This window comes from Rhinoraja longicauda, chromosome 12, assembly GCF_053455715.1.
Source record: "Rhinoraja longicauda isolate Sanriku21f chromosome 12, sRhiLon1.1, whole genome shotgun sequence".
Lineage (NCBI taxonomy): Eukaryota > Metazoa > Chordata > Chondrichthyes > Rajiformes > Arhynchobatidae > Rhinoraja > Rhinoraja longicauda.
Window position 1 is genome coordinate 23943449 of NC_135964.1, and position 14157 is coordinate 23957605.

General features: G+C 41.0%; 1 protein-coding gene across 2 annotated transcripts in view; it reads right to left on the reverse strand.

Annotated features, from left to right (window-relative positions):
- med14 (mediator complex subunit 14) overlaps positions 1–14157 on the reverse strand; it is a 79388-nt gene that overhangs the window by 29771 nt on the left and 35460 nt on the right. For both annotated transcript variants that reach the window (XM_078409202.1, XM_078409201.1), the window contains exons 16-20: positions 13329–13405; positions 9112–9272; positions 2525–2671; positions 2345–2436; positions 2014–2166 (exon numbers count right to left, since the gene is read on the reverse strand). In XM_078409202.1, coding sequence (XP_078265328.1) covers positions 2014–2166; positions 2345–2436; positions 2525–2671; positions 9112–9272; positions 13329–13405 — 630 coding nt within the window. The remainder of the gene's footprint in view (positions 1–2013; positions 2167–2344; positions 2437–2524; positions 2672–9111; positions 9273–13328; positions 13406–14157) is intronic.

The following is a 14157-nucleotide window of genomic DNA, read 5'->3' on the forward strand; positions in this document are numbered from 1 at the left end:
CATTAACAAAACTGTTGAAAATGTATTTCTGCATTTGTATTGCAGTTACAGAAATTTGAATTCACTTCTGCAACTGGGGTGGCACAGCTGGTGGAGCTGCTACCTCACAACGCCAGAGACCTGGGTTTGATCCTGAACTCTTGTGCTGTCTGTGTGGAGTTTGCACACTCTCCCTGTGACCGCATGGGTTTCCTCTGAATGCTCTGGTTTCCACATATCCAAAAGATGTGCGGGTTTGTAGGTTAAGTGGCCTCTGTAAATTGCGTAGTGTGTAGGGAATGGATGAGACAGTGGGATAACATAGAACTAGTGTGAATGGGTGATCAATAGTCAGCATGGACTCAGTGGGCTGAAGGGCCTGTTTCCATGCTGTATCGCTAAACTAAAACTGAACTACAATTGATACTGGACAGACATTTCTCAACCCAAACAAATACAAGACACAGCTGGGTAAATTACAAATCAGCCACAATTTCAAAGTATGGCTGAACAGGCTCAAAATGCTTCATGGTCCATTCCCTTTTTCACATTTCCATCATGTTGAGGAAATATGCAATGGCTGATAAGTTTCAGCAGTGATTTTCTGAGAATTATGACACATTATAAAGATAACCAATTGAATCCCAAGAAAATTAGGTTGATTTGTTACCAGAGTAGCTGACTTGAAAACCTACATAAAATTCTTGTAACAGTTTTTAAATAGTAAATTTATCTCAACAAATAAAAGCATGAAATGGAGTTGGCTATAAATTAACATGTTTTCTTAACGCTCATTATCGTTGGATGACAGTATTCCTGAATAACAGTGTCGAAATGTCATTTTTGTAGATGCTAATTAAAACCAAGATTTGGAACATTCCCCCAAAATATTTCAAGCCCCCTGCGGAAGAAGTCTGGTCACATATTGGTAAAACAAACCTCCCTGCTTGACTGGCTGAAAACAGCCTGCCATTAACTAAACCGACACAAGTCTCTCTAATTGATTGCGTTCAGTCCTGGGCATCATATTTTTATATAATGATATATACCTTATACCTGCTATTCAGGCCAATTCAACAGGAAGTACTTGATCCAACATAAACACAAGGCATATCCATGCACAACAGGGATGAAAAACAAAGTTATATTTGATGTGAAGTCTGTACAGAATCAACACGAGAAATCCAATAACAATTTTTTGGATGAAAGACAACAGTTATAGGATGGACAAAAGTATTAATCTTCCCTTCTTCCAAATATATTGCTGCACTTAATTTAGAAGTTAAAATGAAGTGGCAGTGACCAACTGCCTACGAGTTAAAAAAAATATTGAAAGAATGTCACATTGCTGCCCCAAATAAAGGCTTCACGATTTTCCCCATAACAGAATTGACATTATTTCAAAATATTCAATTAGTTAGTTTAGCTTATTGTCAAGTGTATCGAGGTCCAGTGAAAAGCTTTTTGTTGTGTGCTATCTAGTCAGCGGAAGACTATACATGATTACAATCAAGCCTTCCACCTTGTACAGATACAGGGTAAAAGAATAACGTTTAGTTTAAGGTGAAATCCCATTAATGATAGCATGAGGGTTTTTAATTAGGTAGATGGTAGCTCAGGACCGCGCTCTATTTGGTGATAGGATGATCCTTGAATGGAAGAAACTGTCCCTGAATCTGAAATCTATTGTATCCTGCCTTTAATTGTTAATGGGTTGTTGATTAGTACCAGTAACATTCAACTCGTCTCAAAAAGGGTCTTGATCCGAAATGTCACCTATCCAGAGATGCTGCCTGACTCGCTGAGTTACTCCAGCACCTTGTCATTTTTGTAAACCAGCACCTGCAGTCCTTTCTTTCTGCCATTCAACTCCCATTGTAGTTCATTCTACAAGAGCCAAATTAACTTGTAACTGTTGATAATAGCCAAATTTATAGTTTCACGTGTTTTACAATAAAATTCCCAATCTATAAAACTGGAAGCATATGGCAGCAAGATTTCATTAATATATATATATATAAATAATGCAAGTACCTGTAATAACTGTACAACATTTGGTGATTTGTTGAACATTTCCTGAAGTTGGTGGAGAATGATGTTGTGGCAGTTACTACAACCAGAATTTGGACCTACAGTTCCTAATGATATGTGAAATTTCTGGTGCGTGGGATTCCACTGGATAGTTATCTGAAATGCAAAAAGAAGCAATATCTTAAAAAAATAATGACACCATATACAATCTTTGTTCTTCAAATATAAAATTTGGCATTTGAGTGCAGATGATTTACAGCTGGTGTTACATAACAAATTACACTGCAAATTTACAAGATTACAAAAAAAGTAAAGTGAAAGTTACTGTACTTACCGAGCTGCCCTTTGTGGCTCCATAGCATATGATAAGTTTACGGTAATTATAAACGCGTATCTCTGAGAAGTGATTAAGGTGGGATGGTATTTCTAAAAGATGAATTATTAGGAAGATTATTTCTCATTTCACTGTTGTGGCAATTTCATATGAAAATAAATGTGAAATTGTGGCAAGTACCTGGCAGTGAACGTGCAAAGTCTAGGACACAATCATAGAGCTTAGCTATGCTATTCCATTCGTTTAGGAATGCCTCAACCACCTTGCGACCTCCAACAGGTTCCGATAACAAACTTTCGTATGTCAGATAGACATGACGTGTTGAACCTAGAGACAAATGAGATCAGTATATTGGCAGACACAAGATACTGCAGATGCTGGAGTCTTGAGCAAAGTAACAAACTGCTGGAGGAACTCAGAGGGTCAGGTGACATCAGTTGGAAGAAGTAGAAACAAGGAACTGCACATGCTGATTTACACTAAAGGACACAAAGGACTGGTGTAACTCAGCAGGTCAGGCAGCATCTCTGGAGAATATGGATAAGGCGACATTTCGGGTCATGATCCTTCTTTAGACTGTTTCGGGTCGAGCCTCTGACCCAAAACGTCGCCTATCCATGTTCTCCAGAGATGCTGCCTGACCCGCCGAGTTCCTCCAGAAGTTTGTGTTTTGCTCATTTCACTGAGAGTCATTTAACATGAATATCCATGTCAACTGTGACATATCTTATGCATGGTATCTTACATGTGATGATTGAACATATCAGCAGCTGAAGTTTCTCAGAAAGACAGTGGGAACAACATAATAAAACATCTGTAGGATGCTTTTTATCAAAAGATATTCATATCTACTATTTGTTGTTGTGCAGAATCTAACTCAAGACTTAAGAATGCAAGGGTACGCATTAATGATTCGTTCATGCCAAAATCCTTTTATCTTGCAAAAGATTATGAACTTGTGTTAAGCAGCTTTGGTATTCTAATATTTTGCATCCAGAGGCTCACTTACTCTGATATCTGAATTCTCTGGTCCTCTGGATTCAGAGAGCACAAATGTAATAATTGCTGATCGGCTACTTTGTTCTAATGTTGTAGAACGAGTGAGACTCCAGTCCAATTTTCCCCTCAGTGTTAATATTGCTCCACTTCAGTAATTTGACTTTTTAAACACTCTGTGATTGTCAAAAACTATAATGAAGCATTATTCACTTTTTCTGATGTACTTGATTGAAAGAAATTTTATATTCAATAGGTATTATATACTGTATCTCATCTGAACGAAGTAACCCGTATTTCAACAATGTCTGGACATTTAGGCCAAGTAAACACACAGCTTTGGAGCAAAAACATTTTCACAGTTTCGCAATTATCCAGGACATCAAGGTAAAACAATTTTGGTTTAATTTGGTTTGATTTTTCAAACGCAAATGGATCTATTTTACACTTTTAAGTAAATGAAATTAATTGCTTAATTTAAGCAAATTAAAATTAAAACAATTGAAAATGTTGGAAATCTAAACTAAAAATTATAAAATGCTGGAAATAGCAGATCAAGCCATATCTCTGAGCTGTGAAATAGAGCTAAAACGTTTAGGTTAAGATCCTTCATCAGAACAGAGGAGACAACAAAAAATAGCTTGTTAAACTACAAGGAGGGTGGAGATTCTCCAAAAGGGTAAAACTGGAGTGACCACGGAAATAAACTAAAAATAAAGTTATTTTGTCAATGACTGAATGGGAGCAGTTAAAGAGTAAGAGCATGAACAGAAGATTGTGGGACTTAAGAAATGCAGAAAGACATGTGCAGTGATCACCCCAACCTATGTTTGTTTGTAGTAAACACTGAACAGAGTACACTCAATGGTAGAAGTGCAAGTAAATCATTGCTAACTGCCAATATGACACTGACCATGACGTTTGCACTCCCTTTTCATGTTCTACCCTAAATTCCTTTGATCTTGCAGCACTTCATTCACCATGGATCAAACCCGAGATAGTCATCAAACCCACTGATAAAAGTGATGCTACGACAGTCTGACAAAATGACCTTCGTCTTGCAGAAGCCAAATGTCAGCTCTCGGTCACCTCCTCAGACCTCTTGAAACATGACTCGACCATCAAACAGTAGGTCATGACCACCCAGGCAGTCATGGATCTAATTTCCTTGGCAAATCTTCCTTCCACAGCTTCCAGCCTTAAGGGTACAAGCTACGCACATACTGCTTCTATCTCCTGCCCAAAACCACAAGCAGGACTGCCCCGGCAAACACATTGTACTGTTCTTGCTCCAAAGTATTTATTTCTCCCAGCTTTGAAACTCATTCCTCTCCTCTGGTGCAGTCTCTCTTCACTTATATCCATGACACCCATAAGGCCCTCCATAACTATGATAGTTTCCAATTCTAATAGCCCCAACAGGCTCATCTTTCAATGAGCAGAACACAATGCGCTGGAAGAACTCAGCAGGTCAGGCAATATCCATGGGGAGAATAGACTGGCGACCTTTCAGATTGGACCCTGAAAAAGAGTCCTGATCCAAAACTTTGTCGTTCATTCCCTCGACAGATGCTGCCTAACAACTGAGTTCCTTCAGAACTTTGTTTTGTTTAAAATTCCAGCATCTCCCGCTTCTTGTGTCTCCATCTTTTCATGGACGCACATTCCCTTTACACTTCCATCCCATGTTAGGATGGTCTGAGGGTGCTCTGCTTCTTCCCGGAGCAAAGGCCCAACTATATCCTCTCCACCACCACTCATTTGCCTGGCTCAACTTGTTCTCACATTGAACAACTTCTCCTTCAACTCCAATAATTTTCTTCAGATCAAAGACATAATTATGGATACTCACCCAGCTATGCCTATCTGTTTTAGTCTTACCTTGGCCCACTCTCCCAACTGGTGCGGACCGGGGATTCTGTGGTAGCAGGCGAGACTCAAGGATGGTCTGTTGCCTCCCTGGTGCCAGGGCTAAAGATGTCACAGACCGACTTCAGAACATCCTCGAGAGGGAAGGTGAACAGGCAAAAGTAGTTGTGCATGTGGGCACAAACGACATTGGGAGGAAGAGGAAGGAGATTCTGCATCCCGTGTTTAAGGAGTTAGGAAGAAGACTGAAGAGCAGGACTTCTAGGGTGGTTATCTCTGGATTGCTTCCTGTACCTCGTGCTGGTGAAGGCAGGAACAGGGAGATAGGGGATATGAATATATGGCTGAGGCTGGTGCAGGGAGCAGGGATTTAGATTTATAGACCACTGGGACCTCTTCGGGGGTAAGAGACGGGTTACACCTTAACTGGAGGGGGACCAGCGTTCTGGCAGGCAGGTGTGGGTTTAAACTAAATAGGGGGGGGGGGGTGGGGGAGAAGGGATTGACAAATTGGGAATATAAAGATGGAGTTAAAAGGGAAGTGATTACAGGAAAAGTTGCAAAAGACTCCCGAATTAATGGGAAGGGAAGTTCGAGAAGGGATAAGAGAGTAAGGTCAGAGCCAATAGTGACCGGTGTGAGAGGGGAGGTGAATACCGAAGTTAAAGTGTTGTATTTGAATGCGCGAAGTATAAAAAATAAAGTGGATGAGCTTGAGGCTCAGCTAGATATTGGCAAGTATGATGTTGTGGGAATTACTGAGACATGGCTGCAAGAGGACCAGGGCTGGGAGCTGAATATTCAGGGGTATACGACCTATCGAAAAGACAGACAGGTGGTCAGAGGGGGTGGGGTCGCTCTGTTGGTAAGGAATGATATTCACTCCCTTGCAAGGGGTGACATAGAATCAGGAGATGTAGAATTAGTATGGACAGAACTGAGGAATTGTAAGGGTAAAAAGACCCTAACGGGAGTTATCTACAGGCCCCCAAACAGTAGCCTGGATATCGGGTGCAAGTTGAATCAAGAGTTGAAATTGGCATGTCACAAAGGTAATGCTACAGTGGTTATGGGAGATTTCAACATGCAGGTAAACTGGGAAAATCAGCTTGGTAATGGACCCCAGGAAAGGGAGTTTGTGGAGTGCCTCCAAGATGGATTCTTCGAGCAGCTTGTACTGGAGCCTACCATGGAGAAGACAATTCTGGATTTAGTGTTGTGTAATGAAGTGGATTTGATAAGGGAACTCAAGGTAAAAGAGCCATTAGGAGTTAGTGATCATAATATGATAAGTTTTAATCTACAATTTGAGAGTGAGAAGGGAAAATCGGAAGTGTCAGTATTGCAGTTGAGCAAGGGGGACTATGGAGGCATGAGAGAGGAGCTGGCCAGAGTTGACTGGAAAGAGACCCAAGCAGGGAAGACAGTGGAACAACAATGGCAGGTATTTCTGGGAATAATACAGAAGATGCAGGATCAGTTCATTCCAAAGAGGAAGAAAGATTCTAAGGAGAGTAAGAGGCGACCGTGGCTGACAAGGGAAGTCAAGGACAGTATAAAAATAAAAGAGAAGTATAACATAGCAAAGATGAGCGGGAAGCCAGAGGATTGGGACTCTTTTAAAGAGCAACAGAAGATAACTAAAAAGGCAATACGGGGAGAAAAGATGAGGTACGAAGGTAAGCTAGCCAAAAATATAAAGGAGGATAGTAAAAGCTTTAGGTATGTGAAGAGGAAAAAAATAGTTAAGACAAATTCATACTAGGCAGGAAATGGTGTTGGGTAGATTGATGGGACTGAAGGCTGATAAATCCCCAGGGCCTGATGGTCAGCATCCCAGGGTACTTAAGGAAGTGGCTCGAGAAATCGGGGACGCATTGATTCAGGATCAGTTCCTGTAGATTGGAGGGTAGCTAATGTTATCCCACTTTTTAAGAAAGGAGGGAGAGAGAAAATGGGAAATTATAGACCAGTTAACCTGACATCAGTGGTGGAGAAGATGCTGGAGTCAATTATAAAAGAAGAAATTGCATAACATTTGATAAGCAGTAACAGGATCGTTCGGAGTCAGCATGGATTTACGAAGGGGAAATCATGCTTGACCAATCTTCTGGATTTTTTTGAGGATGTAACTAGGAAAATGGACAAGGGAGAGCCAGTGGATGTAGTGTCTCTGGACTTTCAGAAAGCCTTTGATAAGGTTCCACATAGGAGATTAGTGGGCAAGATTAGAGCACATGGTATTGGGGGTAGGGTGCTGACATGGATAGAAAATTGGTTGGCAGAAAGGAAACAAAGAGCAGGGATTAACGGGTCCCTTTTAGAATGACAGGCAGTGGCTAGTGGGGTACCGCAAGGCTTGGTGCTGGGACCGCAGCTATTTACCATATACATTAATGACTTAGGCGAAGGGATTAAAAGTAACATTAGCAAATTTGCAGAATACACAAAGCTGGGTGGCAGTGTGAACTGTGAGGAGGATGCAATGTGGATACAGGGTGACTTGGACAGGTTGTGTGAGTGGGCAGATGCATGGCAGATGCAGTTTAATGTGGATAAATGCGAGGTTATCTTTGGTGGTAAGAACAGAAAGGCAGATTATTATCTGAATGGTGTCAAGTTAGGAGATGGGGAAGTACAAAGAGATCTGGGTGTCCTTGTTCATCAGTCACTTAAAGTTAGCATGCAGGTACAGCAGGCAGTGAAGAAAGCTAATAGCATGTTAGCCTTTATGACAAGAGGAGTTAAGTATAGGAGCAATGAGGCCCTTCTGCAGTTGTACAGGGCCACACTGAGACCGCACCTGGAGTACTGTGTGCAGTTTTGGTCTCCAAATTTGAGGAAGGACATTCTTGCTATTGAGGGAGCGCAATGTAGGTTCACTCGGTTAATTCCCGGAATGGCAGGACAATTGTATGTTGAAAGACTGGAGCGACTAGGCTTGTACACACTGGAATTTAGAAGGATGAGAGGGGATCTTATCGAAACATATAAGATTATTAAGGGATTGGACACGTTAGAGGCAGGAAACATATTCCCAATGTTGGGGGAGTCCAGAACCAGGGGCCACAGTTTAAGAATAAGGGATAGACCATTTAAAACGGAGATGAGGAAAATCTTTTTCAGTCAGAGAGTTGTAAATCTGTGGAATTCTCTGCCTCAGAAGGCAGTGGAGGCCAATTCTCTAGATGCTTTCAAGAGAGAGCTAGATAGTGCTCTTAATGATAGCGGAGTCAGGGGGGTATGGGGAGAAGGCAGGAACGGGGTACTGATTGTGAATGATCAGCCATGATCACATTGAATGGCGGTGCTGGCTCGAAGGGCTGAATGGCCTACCCCTGCACCTATTGTCTAATGTCTATAACTGTTTTACCCACAGTACATGGATGACTATACTGGCCCTGACCCTGTGCAGTTATCGGCATGGTCAACCTTTGACTCCTCCCTTCTGTTCCTGGACCTTTCTGCCACCATCTCAGGAGATGGGCCAGCTTTTTCCTTCCCCCATCCTTTACTTCTTCCACTTCCCCCATCATCTTTTTTCCCCTCTGGGATTCATGGTCATGTTCCAGCATGATTTGCTGGACACATCTCCCTGCTCTGCATCCCCCTCCCCCAGCTTCCCTGCAGCTTAACTAACTTTCTTGTCTCCTTCTCAGTTCTGATGAAGAATCTTCAGCCCGAAACATTAGATCTATTTCTCCTCCCACGCATGTGATTTGACTTGCCAGAATTTCCTCTATTTATGATAAATGAATTACTTGTTTCCACAAGGTAATCTGAATCTCTCAAGTCAATACACTTTCTGCACAACACTAAATTTTGAGAAAAATCAAACCAAAATTGAATAGTTTTGGACATAGAATAGATAATTCCAACAAGAAAATTGAAAAGTAGCTAACCTTGTTCTTTGGCTGAAGTACTATTAAGAGGGCAGTTGGCAAACACCAATTCTGCCACCCACGTCCGATTATTTCTTCCTTGCAATCGGAAAGTACAATCCAACAAGGAACGGTCTAAGGCCTTCTGCGTGTCCTCACTGACACTTGAGCATATAGGAATCCTTGGAAACATGAAAACCCACTTAGTTCCAAAACAGAAAGTAGCAAAGATAGGGTTACTAGGTACAACTTAATAGCCACAAAATGAAAACAGCCAAGATGAACATTGGGAAGAAATGGCCAAGACAAACAGGTCAAGTATAAACCAGCTCCCTTTGCTCTGGCTGCTATTAGATAAAGAAACGGTAGCTTTTGACTGTCAAAATAAAGTTATATGGAACAGAGCCAATGAAATTATTGGCAAAAAGATAAAGCTGTTCATATTTGATCAGTCTGTGGAAAACATGTTATTCATTATTAATTTGTGAAATTTTAGTCTATATCAAGTGCAGAAATATAGTTTTTTGGCAGCAATCAGATCTACTTTCACAAAAATAAAATATTTGAAAGCAGCTAGCCCAGGTGGAGTCCCTGTGCAAGTTCTGAAATCACGCACTAATTAACTGCCCAGTGTTTACCGACAACCTCATTTCCAGTCTATATTCACTCAACTGCTTCAAGGAAACCTCCATCATTGCACTTCCCAAGAAAAGTAAAGCGACCAGTGTCAATGATGCCTGCCCTGTAGCTCCAACATCGACCATAATGAAATGTTTCAGACTTCAACATCATTATATCGATTAGGCTCATCTTTGAACTCCTGGACCTTGGCCTTTGGTCCTCCATGTTCAATTGTCCTTTGAACTTCCTGACCTATCAATCAGTTATAACTGGTCATAATATTTCTTTCACCCTGACCCTCAGCACTGGAGGTCCTCAGGGTTGCAAGCACTGTTCTTTGCTCTACTCCCTGTACACCCAGTTTGCAGCCAGGTACAGTGCCAATTCTGTCGTCGTTCCCCAATGATACCACGGTGGTCAGCCAGATCAACAACAATGAGATAGTGTTTGGGGAAATAGATTGGGAACCTTGCGTCATGGTCTCAGAGCAGCCACTGAGACCTTAATGTCAAGTCAAGTCAAGTCAATTTTATTTGTATAGCACATTTAAAAACAACCCACGTTGACCAAAGTGCTGCACAATGTGAACACAACTCTGTCCTCATCAACAGAAATGATCGATTAGGCATCAGAGAAGATTCGTTATGTCCTCAGGGTCTCCCTTGAACTTCTATAGATGTGCTTTAGAAAGTATTCTCAAGGGATGCATTTCAGCCGAGTATGGCATCTACTCTGCTTTTGGCTGCGTAAACCTGCAGAGAGTGGTGAACACAGCCACGCCTATCAGGTTTGTTACATCCTTCCATCGAGTCCATCTTCACGGTTAATTGCATCAGGAATGCTTAAATGGAAGCCTGATAGACGATAGACAATAGGTGCAGGAGTAGGCCAGTCGGCCCTTCGAGCCAGCACCAGCATTCAATGTGATCATGGCTGATCATTCACAATCAGTACCCCGTTCCTGCCTTCTCCCCATACCCCCTGACTCCGCTATCCTTAAGAGCTCTATCTAGCTCTCTCTTGAATGCATTCAGAGAATTGGCCTCCACTGCCTTCTGAGGCAGTGAATTCCACAGATTTACAACTCTCTGACTGAAAAAGTTTTTCCTCATCCCCGTTCTAAATGGCCTACCCCTTATTCTAAAAACTGTGGCCCCTGGTTCTGGACTCCCCCAACATTGGGAACATGTTTCCTGCCTCTAACGTGTCCAACCCCTTAATAATCTTATATGTTTCGATAAGATCCCCTCTCATCCTTCTAAATTCCAGTGTATACAAGCCTAGCCGCTCGTCTTTCAACATGACAGTCCCGCCATTCTGGGAATTAACCGAGTTAACCTATGCTGCACGCCCTCAATAGCAAGAATATCCTTCCTCAAATTTGGAGACCAAAACTGCACACAGTACTCCAGGTGTGGTCTCACTAGGGCCCAATACAACTGCAGAAGGACCTCTTTGCTCCTATAAACTCCTCTTGTTATGAAGGCCAACATTCCATTGGCTTTCTTCACTGCCTGCTGCACCTGTCTGCTTCCTTTCAGTGACTGATGCACTAGGACACCCAGATCTCGTTGTACGTCCCCTTTTCCTAACTTGACACCATTCAGATACTGTAAGAAAATAACTGCAGATGCTGGTACAAACCGAAGGTCTTTATTCACAAAATGCTGGAGTAACTCAGCAGGCCAGGCAGCATCTCAGGAGAGAAGGAATGGGCGACGTTTCGGGTCGAGACCCTTCTTCAGACTGATTCTCCATTCAGATAATAATCTGCCTTCTTATTCTTACCACCAAAGTGGATAACCTCACACTTATCCACATTAAACTGCATCTCCCATGCATCCGCCCACTCACACAACCTGTCCAAGTCACCCGGCAACCTCATAGCATCTTCCTCACAGCTCACACTACCACCCAGCTTTGTATCATCTGCAAATTTGCTAATGGTACTTTTAATCCCTTCATCCAAGTCATTAATGTATATTGTAAATAGTTGTGGTCCCAGCACCGAGCTTTGTGGTACCCCACTAGTCACTGCCTGCCTTTCTGAAAGGGACCCATTTATCCCCACTCTTTGCTTTCTGTCTGTCAACCAATTTTCTATCCATGTCAGTACCCTACCCCCAATACCATGTGCTCTAATTTTGCCCACTAATATTTTCCCTTCTGGTAGAAGGTACAAAAGCCTGAAAGCCGAGACCTCCAGACTTGAGATCAGTTTCCTCCCCAATGCTACAAGACTCCCGAATCAATCGCGTCTTTCACATCCCCTTCCTGGAAGTACTGCCATGTAATCTTAACTCTACCTCATTCAGATATTCTTTTTTTTTGCACTACTTTGGATTTTCCTACAATCTTGCATCTTTTGGCATGAAATTATTGTATTTATTGTTGTGTGTATCATTAGTATTTATACTGTTTATTCCATGAATTTTGTGTGAACAGGAAGGTTGTGGCACTTTGGTGTATACCACATAAACTAATCATAACCTTCAACATGAGTTGGTTATCATCAGATCCAAGAAAGATTCATGTTGGTAGAAAGGAAACCTGCCATTTTAAAAATAACTTCTCTCAACCATAACAGTGACCATTTATTTGAATAATTGAAGCACACATGCAATCAATTACAGCTAGAATTTCATGCTCGTTATGAAATCTAGTTCTTTAAATTTCATTCAAATTTTTAATTCTGATCTGTGTTTCATTTATTGAAATAAACAGAACAGATAAAGCAACAGAGATTAAGGTAAGCACATCAAATAGCTGCTGATAGAAAGTTTTAAATTGGAAAATAAAACTCTGACAAGACGAGCCAAACAACTTTCAGAAAATGTTTAGATTGAGATCATTTTGAAACAAAAGATGAGGCATAGGCATAATGCATTAGAATAGTTCCACGACATAAAATTTCCTTAAAAGTAATCAAACAAAGCTTGTTAATGACTTTCAACAGATGGGAATATCTAATCAATGTTTAATAATGCTCTATGAAAACACAGATTTGGACAGGGTTCTTCCATGGCTCCTGAATGAAATCAAATGCTAATTTCCAATGTATATTCTCAATCTAAAAATATTTATTGAATTGAATGAAATTACATTGGCAAAGTTTATCAATATAATAGTTATTTATTAATTTTCTCTTGGAGACATCGGATAGCCTAACCACTACTCAATGGAACAAGGAGTCAATCCAAAATCCAAAGTCTTCCATGCTCTTTTGGCAACATTTTCTGAAAGCCCAAAAATGACTTAGATTGATGTGACATAGTACCGGAATCTGCTTGTAAAATTCATCAAACATATCCACATTTGTAATTAAATACTCAACTGATGGCACTATTTCATGTTCATGCTGTGGCACAGAGTATATAATGGCCAACCTGAATTTTAATGGTCACACAAGCACAAGATTTCCACAACAATAAAAGCACATGCTTCATGTTCTTGCTGGGATAATTGTTTAGCAGAACGATGAAGAGAGGAGGATACACAATGCTTCCTAGTCCTCTGAATTATTAACAAAGCAAATTATCTCAAATTAATGTAATGCAGGCGACTTGCCTAATTTCATCAGCAACTGCATGAAAGAAACTATATTGTTTTAAAGTTACCTTAGAATGCGTATAGCATGACAGTAGCTATCTCCTTCCACTTGAACTCCTTGGTGAGGAATCTCCATAGAAGAAAGCTTTAAACCAACAGATCCACTTAGAAACGCAGAACTTTTTGTTATAAACATAACTGCAGCAAAAACTTCTCAATTTGTTTTGGCCCTATATAAAAATAAATCTAGAAACATTTTGGTACAGATTTACAGATGCAATAATGAATACAAACAGAGTTAAAGTTCGGAATAACACGTGCAGTATTGAGCTCCACACTAAGGAGCACACAGCATTGATTACTTATACCAAAACAAGGCAAGCTGTGAAAACTTTCATCTTTTAATATAAGATTACAGGTTGTCAGGAGCAACTTGTTAAAATTAGGAAATGATGCAAAGGTAATAAATAGAACCAGCCCCCCCCCCCCCCCCCCCCCCCCCCCAGTGATCCTGGATCAAGAATGTGGGTGGGGATGGAGTACAAGGTTAAACATCAAAAATGCTTAGAACAGACAAGAGAAAACTACGAGGATGTGAAATTGATTTCCATGGTTAGATACGGACTCAGGAAAATTCAAGATTGGATTTGATAGCCTAAAGATGTAGATTGAAGGGATATTGTAGAAGTTGAATTAATGTGATTATGATTATTTAGATCATAAGACATTGGAGCAGAATTAAACCATTCGTTCCATCCAGTCTGCTCCTCCATTCCATCGTGGCTGATCTATTTTTCCCCCTCTCAACCCCATTCTCCTGTCTTCTCCAGGCAACCTTTGACACCCTTACTAATCAAAAACCCATCAATCTCCGTTTTAAAAATACCCAATGACTTG